Consider the following 15,118-nt stretch of genomic DNA (forward strand, 5'->3'; position numbering starts at 1 on the left):
AGAACGCTCTGAATTGTTGACAACACATGACTTTAGATTTTTATACATATTTCGGATTACATCAAAAACTTTTCCCTGTATGTTACATCTAGCAACTTTGTTCCATAGCAATGTTCTATCGACAGAGTCAAAAGCTTTCTTATAATCTATAAACGCGCAATATAATCTTTTTCTCTGTGATAAATACAAGTCAATAATTGAATGCAACACAAATATATGATCAACAGTTGAATAAGTCTCTCTGAATCCTGCTTGTTCTTCCCCAATGGCATGATTATCATCGAGAAAATCTGTCAATCTATCATTAATTATTGAAGTAAATAATTTGCCAATGCAACTTAATAACGATATGCCACGATAATTATCAGGGTCATTAACAGAACCTTTATTTTTGTAGATAGGGCGTATCATACCAATCGTCCAATCCGTTGGAATTATTCCGCTATCTAAAACTAAATTAAATAATTTGGTTATTACATTCACTAGGGACGCATTGCTGTTTTTTAAAAATTCATTTAATATCAAATCAAAACCAGGTGCCTTATTATTCTTCAATTGCTTTATATGAGCAGTCACCTCTTCTTCAGATATTCGGTCATTATAATCATGTTCAATATGCATGGTAAGAGGGATATGTGCTGTATTACAAGTATTTGCAAAACTCGTCGGTGTTGATCTCAGCATACCATCATTAATATCATTTAAACTCTTAAAATGTTTCTGGAAAGTTCCAATGTCAATTGAACACTTCTCTGATTTCGTTTTTCTGGAGGGATTTAGTATATTCCAATACTCCTTTGGATTTTCAGACTTAACGTACGTAATTTTTCATGAGTGTCCTTAAAGAACGTGTATTGTGCTGACTCTGCGTACCAGGTACATAACCTTGTACGCGCGCTTACGTTCACTTCCGGGTTCATTTACGCCTTTCGTTAGCCAGACCGGCCTACTCTTCATCACAAGATGGCTGCGACTTGCACAACACGCGTGCGGTAACGTGCTCCATCGAAAATTATCCCCATGGAGAAGACTTCGAGTTTTACTCGAATGGCCGAATTGTCTTCGTCTAAGCTGGAAGCATTGCACATTCAACACAAATTGCCGCGGATTTTAGACTATGATTTGCCGTCTCTTCGTCAGCGCATCTCAGAAATGGACAATCATGATGCAGCTGACAAGACGAGCTCCTCTGCGGAATGTGTTGTGCAGTACGATGATTACGAAACTCTGCCCGAGAGTTCTAGGCTATCCACGCACTTGGTGGCCGGTGCGTTCGCCGGCATGGCCGAGCACTGCGTCATGTATCCAGTCGATAGTGTGAAAGTGAGTAATCTTTGTAAAGACATGTGGAGGAAATGACACAGGGAAGGAATCATTATGTTGATCCATTATCTGTTGGACACTTCCGTCTGCATTTTATTTGCATTCAGTTCTTCTTCCATTGCGAAGAATGAGCTGTATGTATGTTCTTCGATGATCGGAGTGTCGATATGTTTCGTGGTAATGTGGTGGGTATGCAAGCGCGCGTGTGCGCGTGTAGGCAAAGGTCAACTCATTCATATTGCGTGTACGTGTACCGTGTGTGATTGCCAAGCTCAGTGCTAGCCTGCGACTAAACATGACGCGAAGACCACGTTGCTTGCGATAATACAGTACATGCATGCAGCGTTCCTTCCCGAAGGCGAAGCGCTGGCGCCCTGCGCTGGAAGTGTTTACTGCGTATCTGTGAACGTACATTCGATTAATAAGGTATTTGGTTGTAAATTCATTCGTATAGAAAGGATTCTCCTTTTCATTCAGGATGCATAAAAGTTAAAGCAAAGCAATCACTCTTTTGAAATGGCACATGATGCGCACAGCTACATCATCCATGCTGGCCAGGCTAGCTGCTGCATGTCTCTTTCCACCTCCCTGGTTTTGCACTTCTACTCCTGTACTCCGATCCCAGGCAGCTTCAACAGGCATCCATCACTGAACCATGCAGGTAGTCTACTACCCACTGCCCACGCACATGACAAGCACAGTGTTGCTTGATTAGTTTCTTCATCAGCATAACATTGCATTGCATTACCACCAGTGAGTGCATTCAACAGCAACAGCAAAAACCGCCAACAATGACTGAATCAATAATGGATGCCTAAACTCTTGCAACTTGGTGCTGTTATAACTTCTTCCTGTATGGTAGCCCTACTACTGAGTACTAGTACTACATATCGACCACCTTCTTTTAAACCGACCACGTATAATTCGCGCATTGTATGGTTGACGTTGTGGGTTTGTTGGGGAAATTTATTAGGGAAAAAAGTGTCTTCAAAACTTTTTGCTTGCCTAATTCGGGCAAGCATTTGTTCTCATTGTTCAAAAACACTTGCCCGAATTTGATTTTCACTTGCCCTGGGCAATCGGGCAAGTGCTTATGTAGCACCCTGTGAGAATTGTTCTATAATCTCTTTTCAAGAATTATGTAGGTCAATGTTTTTCTACATTGGAAGTTGCATTATTGTACTATTTGTAATATTTTTGCAATTTTATTTTGCAAATAGTCGACTCAAAAACTGCCCCCCCCCCAAAAAAAAAAAAAAGAACACGAGAAACAAGCTGCAAAATATACATGTACCGTAAAGCACATTCGGGCAAGTCCAAGATAACGCGCGCGTTACGTATGGGACATTCAGAGACTTTTATGACCTGAAAAATAGTGTTAATGGCCTTTGATCACATTGAACTTTATCATGGTGATTGATATCTTGGAGAAGTATAATAATGTAAAAAATGGTGAAAAATGACCTTCACAATTATGTTCTAGAAGAGAAAATATGTGCCGTTACGTATGGGACCAGAAAAATTGTTTTTTTTTTTAACATTTTTTTCAACCTCAAAACTCTCTGAAAGTATTTCAGTCTACAACTTGAAACTCACTGTGATGAAAGTCACAACACTCAAGATTATTAGCTAGGTAAGTTTCATGTCATGAGGCAAAAAGCTCTAATTACAGGTTCTAATTAAAGACAGACATGACGTGTTATGTATGGGACAGTTACGTATGGGACACTTCCCCCATTCGTTTAGTGTGTGGAATATCATGTTTATGGGTATTTTACATAGTTATTGAAATAAAATCAGTTAAAGCTACTCAAATACTGACCCAGATTGTCAAGGAAACAATATTCCCCAATATTTATCATCATAAACATATTCAATCATATTTTAATATTTTTATGACCAACCTGATTATGCATCCCCTTTGTCCCCCATTCATTTAGTGTATAAAGAACCATGTTTTTCGTATTTTGCAAAATAATTTTGCAAAATACCCAGAAACAATTTTTTGCATAATTATTTAGGTAGAATCAGTTGAAATTACTCAAATTCTGATCCAGATTGTCAAGGGAACAATATTCCCCAAATATTTACTATCATAATCATATTCAATCATATTCTATATCGACCAACCTGAGTATGTACATTGTAGGATGTCCTGATTTTTATCAGGATTTACTACTAAAAAAATTGAATAGTATTGAAGTGTTATACTTCCACTGATGAAGGGCAGTTTGCCATTCACTTCAATAAAAAACAACTTGACACAAGAAATATTAATTTTGATAAATATGCAATACCTGCTGCATGGAACCCCAATAATTGAGTAGATACACCATATAATATCTGTCTAGCAATCAGGTCATTGATTCGAGTCACACCTCAGTATGTATACCCATGAATTTTGTCGTGGCTCCTACCGCGGGTACTGAAAACTGAATAAAGACAATTTGTTTATCACTTGCAATTTAAAAAAAAATGATACAAAAAACACTAATCTGAAGTAACATCTTCATTATCATCACATGCATGTGTTACACAATGCAGCTACAATGTAGCTAGAGCTCTGCATTGTGTGGTGAACAGTACCCAATATACTAGTAGTTGAACTGCAATTTTTTTTCAATCTGCTTGTGTATTCGGTTTCAGTACCCTTTAAGAGGTCTCTACATCGTATTTAAAGGGATTGTATAGTTCTAGTTTAGATGGGAATTCTGATTTCAACTTTTACAAGATAATTAGCACTTCTTTTATGACATATTTAAATAGCATACAATTCTAAGAGGAATTCAAAGTTAACATGACAAAAATCGGCTTTGAAGTGGCTGAGATATCCAGAAACGTGGTGTCCTAACAAAAGGTGGGTCACATTTTTATTAGGACCACTTCATTGTACTTATGTTTGTTTTTTAATATCTCAGTCATTTCAAATTGGATCTCCAACAAATAAACTTGAATAAACTGAATTCCTCTAGTCTTAGAATTGTATGCTCTTTATTATGATTCATATAATTGATTTCCAATCATCTCGTAAAATGTTGAAATCTGAATCCCCATTTCTATAAAACTATACCATCCCTTTAAAGGGAAGGTAAACCCAAAGAGCAGTGTGGATTGAGTGAAAGCAGCAACATTAGTAGAACACATCAGTGAAAGCTTGAGAAAAATTGGACAATCGATGCAAAAGTTATGAATTTTTAAAGTTTTGGTGTTGGAACCGCTGGATGAGGAGACTACCAGAGGATATGACGTATGAGTGGACAACAATACAAAGAAAATATAAAGGATATTCAACAAAAATTCACTTTTCTAGAATTATGAAAGAGCAGTGGACCAATCGCTTTCAGAAAGCAGGGGGAATAATTGCTACCCTTAACATCTGTCAATATCAAATTGATGGAATTTGTAATTTTCATGAAAAATGGATTTTTGTAGTATTTTCTTTATATTTTCTTGATATTGTAGTCCACTCATACGTCATAACCTCTAGTAGTCTCCTCATCCAGCGGTTCCAACACCAAAACTTTAAAAATTCATAACTTTTGCATCGATTGTCCAATTTTCTTCAAACTTTCACTGATGTGTTCTACTAATGTTGCTGCTTTCACTCAATCCACATTGTTCTTGGGGTTTATCTTCCCTTTAATGCTGATTTTCATTGTGTATTTTGCTATCTCCCCCTTTCTGAAAATTGTTCAGTCAAGTACATGTATTGTTTCGTGTGTCTATAAGTCAAAAGTAGATGCCAAGTTGGAATGCTTTCTTCAGGATGATTGACCATTTGTGTACTGAGAGACCTTCCCAGCTAGCTACATGCATTCACATGCAATATGTATGAGGATGTCCCATACGTAACGCATTTGTCCCATACGTAACATTATTTCATTGCCTAATAAAAAATATTTCTTTTACTATTTTTTCCTCTTTCTATGGTATTTAACTTTTCTGAACAATAAATTAGAACTTTCCAAAAGGGCATTCAAATAACCTTAGAAATTTCAGAAAAAACCTAAAAATGTGACCTTAATTTGTTACGTATGGGACATCTCATGAGCTAATTTGCATAAGCATTTGCATAATCCCTAAATTTTCATACCAAGTTAAACTATTTGAAGAACTTCTTATGTCCACATATTAATCAAATATAATTTGCTTTCCTTTGAATAAATATGAATTTTTATAAATGTCCCATACGTAACGCTGTTTCACATTTATGCAAATGAAGCCCTTGAAATTTGCATAAATTTGCATAATATAATTTTTTCCTCCGTGGAAATCAAAACTTCAACTCATCAGCTTCAAAATGATACCAAACATGTCAATATTGAGCAAAGATGAAATTTTGCCTTCTGAGAGGACCTTATCTTGGACTTGCCCATTCCCGAGCCTTTTCTTAAAGAATGACTGGCAATTACATTGTGAAAGTTTGCAGGTTATTCAGTGTCTTGTATGTCAGTCTACAGTGTAGGCCTACATGTACATGTAACTTCACATGGCGTTGCAAATACAATGTACTGTAAAACCAGAAATGTTTGCTTGCATGAAATTTTAGCAAATTTCGGGAAGAGCCAAAATTTGTGAAAGTTTTGTTTGTTTTGTAGCAAGGCTACAAATTGCAAGTTTCGTGTTGAGAATATTTCTAGATTTGCAGTTTAGCTGGACCCTGCAGAAACTTTGTTGAGGCTACCATTTTGAGTGTGACATGTCCCTTCTGCTGTTAAGTGAATCTATAAAAACATTTCGTGAATTTTTGAATTTTTGAATGTTATTGACTCTTTGGACCCCCTCTCGGGGTATGAGAGTACAAACAAAGAATATAAATAACAATATGACAAACCAGTGAATATAATACTTGAAGATTACACATAACGACACAAAAGATACAGGTGTACAGTATGTATACAATATAATATAGTGTATATGAGAATACAGACATGAGTAAAATGAAAAGATACTTTGGTAACACAGACAATCTACATGTTGTTACGACCAAAATCACTCTGAGAATGATCGCACAAAAGAAACCATCAACTAATGTTCAGGCGATTTATTAACAGTGATATTGTGGGTACAGACTCATAATCGGGTTTTACATCAGTACAATAATGATCAATAGAAACAATCATGAATTGGTAATGAAATCACTTACACGTGTTACATCCACATCCTAAATCACTAGGTCCGTATAGTCCCCTGGTGATGTCCAACTACGATGTTCGATGCACAAATGAATGATCCTTGATGCACCGATGAATGATTCCTCCAACGTAAATCCAGAGGCACTGGTTGCAATAATCCACGTTATAGATCCGGGGAAAAATCCACGATATATGTCCACGGCGAAACGTGCAGAATCCAAACGTTATGACGACCACGTCCAGTTAATGCGTTGAATGATGATTCACTTAATAATGTTCAGCTAGGAATCCAGTCCGTCACAGCTTTGCCGTTACAGTGTCCGTTGACATTAAAATATGGAGTCTATCTCCAATGTAGGCAAATTAATTCTGTGCAGGCAAAATGTCTCCCAGGCCTTATCTCCACAAACATAACAGGTTAGCAGGTAACACAGGACTGACTATAACAAGTCGCTTCAGAGCCAGAAGTGACGTAACTCTCAGAGCAGAGGTGTTGGGTACTCTGCCTACTGCAGAATTTCTCCGGCTTTTATATCCATTCACCCCTTTCTAGTACATTCTGTAATTTTCTCCAACCTGGGGCCACACACTTGAACATACTAGCAAGTCCAAGTTCCAGGAATCCTTGATGACTCACTGCCAACTATGTGCATAACATCATTGCCAAAAATAACTACCAGTCACATTGGGCTACAGGGACAGTGCCTCATTCAGCCAAATATGTTAGCACTTCCTAGAACATTCTGGAATGGGTGAAATAATTCTAGATTGAGTGAGCTATAATGTATTTTCTGTCACATGCATGTACTGTAGCTACATTGTATACCACCTAGAAAATTCTCCACTGATCTGGTCAGCCTGTATGTACATGTACTATATCTATACCAAATAGAATGTTCTCCATTAATCTGGTCCACCTGTGTACATACACATTAAAACAACCGTGTACATTTGTGACAATGTAAATAGCAGAATATTACAAATTTAACAAAGAAGGTTGCTTCACTAATCTACCGCTACGTGTCCGTGTAGGACAAAAAAAAAAAAAAAAACCCACAAAAAAAAAACATTTATTTTACTGCAACATCTTGCTACAAGTAATACTACCATGCAAAATATGAGTTGAATGAAATAGAGTCTTCCGCAAGAGGGCTTTGTCAGAGTACCGTAGCTGATTTACAAGTTGCAATTTCACCTCCTCACAAAGATATTCTGCTTCAAAGGATAAATTGCGATGTTGAATGCATCAGGGCTCCAAATCTGAGTCGTACATGGTTGTGCATTTGGGATTATTAAATTCAGTCACATTTTGTTAAAATTACATGTGTAGGCATTGAATGTTATGTGTAAAGTAGGTATTTGTTTCTTGCAACTGAAAGTGAAAGCTCATCTATCATGGACATACAATGTATGGCAAACTCAAGTCATGCTTGCCATGGCTTTACAGAAGGGCAATAGAGCAGAATGCATGTGAAACATTGTAACGACCCTTCACTAAGACTTGGGTATAGAGGTTCCTCAGATTTGGTAATTTAATGCTCTCAGAATATTTTTGTGACATTCATGTATATGATAACAATTTTTACATGATTTAAGCAGTCACAGTGAAAATAACCCAGCACAAAAAAGAAAAAAAAATGGATGCTGCAAATTAGTGATCCACCTGAAATGATAGTGTTCTGAACAAATTGAGTAAAGATACAATGTACCGGTACTGAAAGTACAGTTCTCTTGCTTGGGTTTACTCAGAGTAGGAGGTAAGCCTATAGAGATGATGAATTCGATGATTTAACTCAAATTTTGTGTTCTGTCATATAATTTCTGATAGTACAAAACAGTGGAAGGAATGTTTCCAGTTCACAGAAAGAAAACATACACACACACACACACACAAGAACTTGCTGGCAAAGCTGAAGTTCATGAACATAATAGGAATCGCATGTTAAATCTGCACATCTTGAACCTGAGTTCAAAGCTGCTGGCTGCATCATCATCTCTCTGACTTCATGCAAACTGAAACCTTTTCCTTGGCAATGATGCTTTTACCACTATTCAAAGAAAATGAATTTGATTACTTTATGAAAATGCCTGGCATTTAATAGTCCACTTAACTGTCCAATAAGCACTATATAACAAATGAAAGAACTACCAAAAAGGAAACAGAAAAGAAGGCTTTGTGAGGTGTACTTCAAATGCTTATAATGCAGCTGTCATTTGTATGACGCACCTCTTGACCCCCGGGATAGGTGTGTCAAAGTACCAATGTGCGTCATACCTTTTAGGTACCATAGCGTACCCTCCGTCACAAAAAGTGACACACCTCTATTAGACATTGACGAATTAACCATGCAAAATGGTGACGCACCTCTTTGTGAAAATGACTGACCCTTGACGCACATGTTATTCGCGGTACGTACCAGACCTGGAATGCTGCAGAGCTCTGAATGATCATGTCCCAGTGCAGTGGCTAGTTTTCGTTTGGTACGTGAGCGCTGTAGCCTGGCGCGCTTCCCGACGGCTAGTTTTCGTTTTGCATGCGAGCGCTATATATTATTAACCCTAGGGTATGGCGCGTTTCCCGATGGCTAGTTTTCATTTTGCACCCTAGCCTAGACTACATGGCTCGCTCACGGCGCGTACGTTTGCGGGTTTTTTGTTTGTTGATGTGTGTTTATTTGTTTACTTTTGTTTGTTTCTGTTGCCTGTAGGCGTGGATTAAAGATTGAAATTTGATTTCATTCGTATTTATTCATATTTATTTAAGCACGATAAAAGCCCATTTTAGATACGTGGCTGAATTACAATGGGGCCGCGTGTATGCATATTAAAAAAAGCAATTAAATAGAATATACGTATATGAATACAAAATAGTATCAAAGAATAAAATGCAAAACATGGGAAATAAAATGCATAAAGTATTAAGAATATTAAAGATACAAGGTAATTGTAAATATTTAAATATCCAAACAGTTGGCCTAGGCGCCTAGGCGTACTTTCTGAATATATTCAGAAATTTCTTTCAACATTTTAAGTATATTACAAGATTCCCAAATACTAGTTGAAAAAATTCAGAAATCAAATTTTTGAGATATGAACAACAAAAATAAAAATGCATCTTTGTAGGAAAAAACCACGTCAACTTTGAATGACTTCGAATTTCTCAAAACCGTTCCCTAGTTCATGGACATCCCATAGAAACGCGTGTTTTGATATACACGTTGCTATGGCATGTCCTCGAACTATCTAGTTTCGCGAAACTACGGCCTGGCCACAGTAATCAGTGTATCGTTTGACAGTAGTATGGCCTGCTGTGGAGTGCGGTGCATGCCATAGCAGCATCCGCCGCAGCCCCGGCCCGGCGATTGAAGGATAGCGAGCTTCACGATGCCGCGGGCGTGTATGTGATGATTTTAATCACAAATCGTGTTTGGTAGTGTGGTTTTGGAGCAAATTTGTGCTCAAACTTTCTGAAAAGACCTTTAGTCTGACATCAGATAGAAAAAGAAGACATACGAGAATGAAGTGAGTATCAGTATGTTATAATAAAACTGAATGAAAATTGTGTCATTTTCGCGTTTTCAGGAGCCAGTGAATCCGGCCGGCTCACGATCGCGAGTTTGTTTTATTCTGTTACGGAGGGATACCATGCAAGAAGCCTCGCAAAATTACATGACGGTCCTATTAACGAACCTTTTGACACACTCTGGTTAAATGACCGACTATGAAGCACATATGGGTCAGTATTGTGATAAACATTTTGCTCCCATGACGGTACCACGCGTCATCAAATTGGTATACAAATGATGCACAGGATAGAGTGCGTTAGTGGAGGCGTAGCGCACTCGAGGGTATTTACAATTGTGAAACATGCACGAGGCGAAGCCGAGTGCATGTTGCACTACATTGTAAATACCCGAGAGTGAGCTGCGTCTCCACTAACGCCACGAAATAATCCTGTGCATTATTTGTTTTATAAAATGGGTCGAAAACTAACAACATTTTTCACGTACCTTTGTGGATCAAGATGTCCGAAGATGTTCGTCCCAAACACGTCGCACTCGGAAAGTACTGTACGTATAAGAGTATACATACGTCGGGCCACACATGTTATGCACACAAGAAAGGCCAGCCGGCAGCCCGAACTAGAAGTTGTTTACAGGATTGACAGCGCGAAAGTAGCGCGCGACGCACTTGTAACAACTGATTGAGTGCGCACTGCTAGTGCAAACATTGTGACGTCGGCCGTGGATGTTAGTGAGAAATAAATACAAGCACACGTGATTCATTTCAGCGCTTCCAATTGGCTACATTCTTGAACCAATTTTATAAAGGTACTTGACGCGACCATGACGCACCTATCCCGGGGGTCAAGAGGTGCGTCATACAAATGACAGCTGCATAAATGTACAACTGTAATTTGTTGAAATGCTAATTTTGAGACTACAGTTGTAAGTTTGGTGGTTATCTTGAGAAGAGTCTTGACTGAACATGCATGTCTATAATATATTGTCATGTTGACGCATAGGGTGTGTTTATCAACTCACTTCTGGCACAGAATTAAAGTTTTCATACAACATTCAGGGAGTTTTTTGGCAGTTAAAAAACGCAAAGCTGTTTTGAATGTGGGGTTAGAAATGTGTTTCTGAAACGTCCCACCCCCCCCCCTAAAAAAAAAAAAGTGTGATCGCAAACGCATTTGAGCTCGAAACTGGTTTCTGTGGAGTTGATAAATGCAAAGTTGTTTTGAAGTACACATTTATGGCTTGGATCTGCCCATGCCAACCACTGTCAACTACATAGTGTACATATCACTGCTCCTCAGGTCAAACTGCACAATGGAGCAGCACAGTGACAAAGCCTCCCAATCAACTGACGACAGAGTTAATAAGTGCACCAACATGAGAAACGCAAACCCATATTTATGTGGGTACTGAAATGTGTTTCAAACATTGGGAGGTTGATAAATGTAGCCCTTGTTTATGTAAACTATGTAAGAATTCCCTTTAGATGGACAGTATTTGGGGAAAAACCCTTCTTGTCTTATTTATCAAACATTGAATAGAAATGTTAATAAAGTGAATTGTAAGTGTACAATAAATCTACTGATAACAGCTTAGATATCAAATTCATCATAGTGGGCAATTTCCTTGGTCCTGAGGGTCTTTTGAGTCCAGAAAATACCATAGTTATTGTCTGTATCTTGTGTTGTAACAAGTGCATTGTGGAAGAGTTGTCAAAGGAATAGGAGTTGACTTGCATTCTGTCTTTGCACTGCACGTCTAAATCTGTTTTTGAACTGAGATACAGTATGTATATTTTTTCTGAAATTTTAGTTAGTATCTGTGTAATTTTCATATTTTGAATCCAAGATAATTATGGCTTCTGTCTTTAAAATATGCCTTTGCTGTGAATCAGTAGCCTTGCTATAGCCGTTTCCTGTCTGAAAGCCATATTTTAATTTGGACTATGAAAATATGTGCTACAAAATCTGAATGATATTCCAGCCCATTCTTGAAAGGGTCAACTACATTGTTGAAAAGGTATTATTGAAGAACATAATGAGGTTACCCCTTTTTGGAATACAGGCAGCTATGCCATTGTACACTGTATCTCACGAGATGGATTGGAGAGAAGTTTTCAAACATGTGTTTTTGAAGTGACACTATCTGATGGGAAAGTGTACACAGTTGTTATAGTTGTTAAAAAAAACCCAGCACCGAGTAGTTGAACTTAAAGAAAATATTAGCTTTTGCTTAGATCGCATTAATGTTAATGAGCACTACAAGTATATATATCCAGGAGATGAGTTAGGGCACGTGTGTATTTATTTACAAGGGATACAGGTACTTCTTTGCTAGCGAGCAACTCATCTGTTTATTTACAATTTATTTTTATGATAAACATGTGTTTCTTGCAAATCTGCTCACTGCTATTTTCTCAGAAACCATTGTTTTGAAAGTAACATGTAAATGTTACCCTCTGAGTGACATGAGTGTAGATGACAAAGATGATAACTGCACATACATATGTATATATTTTAACCCGTTGAGGATGAGTCCCGAGTATACTAGGGCAGGTGTCTATGGGAAATGCGTGTTGTAGCAAAATCAGTCCGTCCTCAACGGGTAAAGTACAATGTATGAATTACTGTATACTCAGTGTGAGGTACCAGCACCCACACACGAGCACACACAAAAAAGGAAATGATATTTTACACAACCTTGTGCTCACTGAGAGCATGTCCACATGGTTTGTGTTGCGCAATCATGACTCTGCAGTTTACGTTGCTGGAATGCACTGATCCAGTACTGTACGTTTTGTTGGATCAAAGGGGCAAAGACAAATAGAGATTTTTTGTACCTTACTCGTGCCCTCTGGTGCACAGGTACAAGTACAGTGTATATATGCTGAAAGATCCTGTGTAGTTTTGTTCACATGGACATGCACACATGTACACATACACAAAGTATTTTGAGAGTTGCACATGTATTTGTAATTTTACTCAAATTTATTGGTTGTACATTGCATTCAAATTACATTTTTTTTTTATTGTTGGTTTCACAAACAATGAAAGATTAGGGATATATTGTGCTGCCTATAATCTATTTTTGTCTTGCATTTTACTGATTTCTGCTCAGTCTGTAATTGATCTTTACCACACAGCCTTTATAGGAGACTGGCTGGGACTGTAAGTGTATAAATTCCATGCACAACTTTCATCATTCGGATAGTTTACTTAAATATGCATTATAAGTTTAATGTATTTTTGCCTCATAATTATTGAGTTCATTGTTTAGAAAAAAGGAAAGCATCACTAGCACCCATGCATATGTGCAGTGGGTTTAGACCAGCTCCTGAAAAAAATGTTATTTTTTAGGTATGGATATTTTCATGAATAAGGAAATCACGGACAGTTTTGTAAATAAGAAACAAGATTTTCACTTGTCGTTTGAAGCTGGCAGATCTTCACATACTTACAAAATGCTTGCCATGAGATCGTTAAACATATTTCACTTGTCCCAGGTTGTGCTGGGGTTTAAAAACACAGAACTTGACAAGCACAGCAAGATTCAAACAGTGTGTATTTGTGGAGGTACCAGCAATTGTTAATACAATCAGTGGATGAAACACCCATAGCTGTTGGGCAGTTTTTAGAATGTAGTTTTGTATCAGATGCCACACGGTCAGAGACATACAAGGAAACCTAGCTTCTGTTGATGTTATTGCCTAATTCTAGGAAGGAATTTCAAAAATATTTCAATGAAAATGTTAGAGATAGAACTGGCTTTTTAACATATTAGTGTGTCAGTAGTATATCATTAATTTATGAATTTTTGAAGGAAGATGCATGATAATGATAATGATCAGATGTAATAATGATTATAAATACAATGTACAGTATAACTACCTTGTATGTACATTTCTGAAACATCAACAGCAATGCAGATATGTTCTCTTCTGCAAGAGCTACAATTTGTAGGAATGTACTAGATACATGACAAATGTTGAACCTAATCGATGAGATACACATAGTTTGAATCAATGTGTCTAGGAATGTTACATTTCTTATCTGTAGAGGTAGGCCTACATGTATTTCATTCTATAGATTTGGTGAGTATTACACATGCAAATGTACAGTCTCCTAATGTCTTTGAATGTGATGAAGTTTGAAATACTGACAATTTGGGATGTACATGGGTTATGAGTAATAGGGTAAAAAAGAATAGACAAATGTTATCAATATATAATATATCTTGCATTGGTAGAACATTCTTGATAAAGAATTGTCGGTATGAAGTCTCAGAGCCCGAATCTAACACTTCTACAACCCACGTTGTGCATCTCAATAACAAATTTATAAATGTTTATCGAGTGTCATTGAATGAAGACAAAATAGACTCATGAAGGCTGCAGGTATGTTTTAACAAGGAGTTGTTAATTCATCATGATACTGTGTACACCATATATTTAGCAAGTTTAATCTTTAGGGAATAGGGACTTCCTGACAATTTTACGAGTGGTTTAATTGGCGATCATGGAGTACAGTACTGAACAGAGAAATGTATGCATGAATATCGCTTATATGCCAGGATCAGAAATGTTGTTTTTGTGTGTTGTTCAATTCATGAATAGCACCTGATTGACTCGCCTAATTTGGGAAAATAAACATCCTTTTAGATATATGACATATATGCAGTATTTCATAGACAAGAATTGTTCGTTTCTTTTTTTTTTTTCTTTTGAGTGGCACACACGCCTCCTTGTGGAAGGACTGAAGCTGCATCGTAATTCATGGCAGGATTATGATTCGTCCATGTACATGTATTTTTATATGATCTTAAAAATCCAAAGCCACAATAGAAACGTCTATAAAGAACAAAATATTTACTCATAAACTGATACATACTTGTGTGAAATGTTTATGGTGCAAAGTTTTGCTTATAAAGAAAGAATTGTTGACAAAGACCCCACATATCACTTTAGATAATAAAAGAAGCAAGATCAAGGAGCAAGGTGTTGTTATAAATGGTACAGTTCAGAGGTTCTGCAAAAAATCATATTATTTTAAGATTTCTGCTGACAGTCCTTGTTTTCGTAAGTAATTTAGTGAGCAGAATTTATAGTGGGGTTGGAACATGCAATGTACCATATGCAACATA

General features: G+C 37.2%; 1 protein-coding gene across 2 annotated transcripts in view; it reads left to right on the forward strand.

Annotated features, from left to right (window-relative positions):
- Window positions 1-982: 982 nt before the first annotated feature.
- The window catches only part of LOC140241650 (mitoferrin-2-like), a 54,199-nt gene continuing 40,063 nt past the window's right edge, over window positions 983-15,118 (forward strand). Inside the window, exon 1 of one of the 2 annotated variants that reach the window (XM_072321392.1) lies at window positions 983-1,323. In XM_072321392.1, coding sequence (XP_072177493.1) covers window positions 1,021-1,323 — 303 coding nt within the window. In that variant the 5' untranslated portion in view covers window positions 983-1,020. Of the gene's footprint in view, window positions 1,324-1,661; window positions 1,750-15,118 lie in introns of those variants that run through there. The other variant, XM_072321393.1, reaches the window with a different exon arrangement.

The sequence above is a fragment of the Diadema setosum genome, chromosome 18 (genome assembly GCF_964275005.1).
Source record: "Diadema setosum chromosome 18, eeDiaSeto1, whole genome shotgun sequence".
NCBI lineage: Eukaryota > Metazoa > Echinodermata > Echinoidea > Diadematoida > Diadematidae > Diadema > Diadema setosum.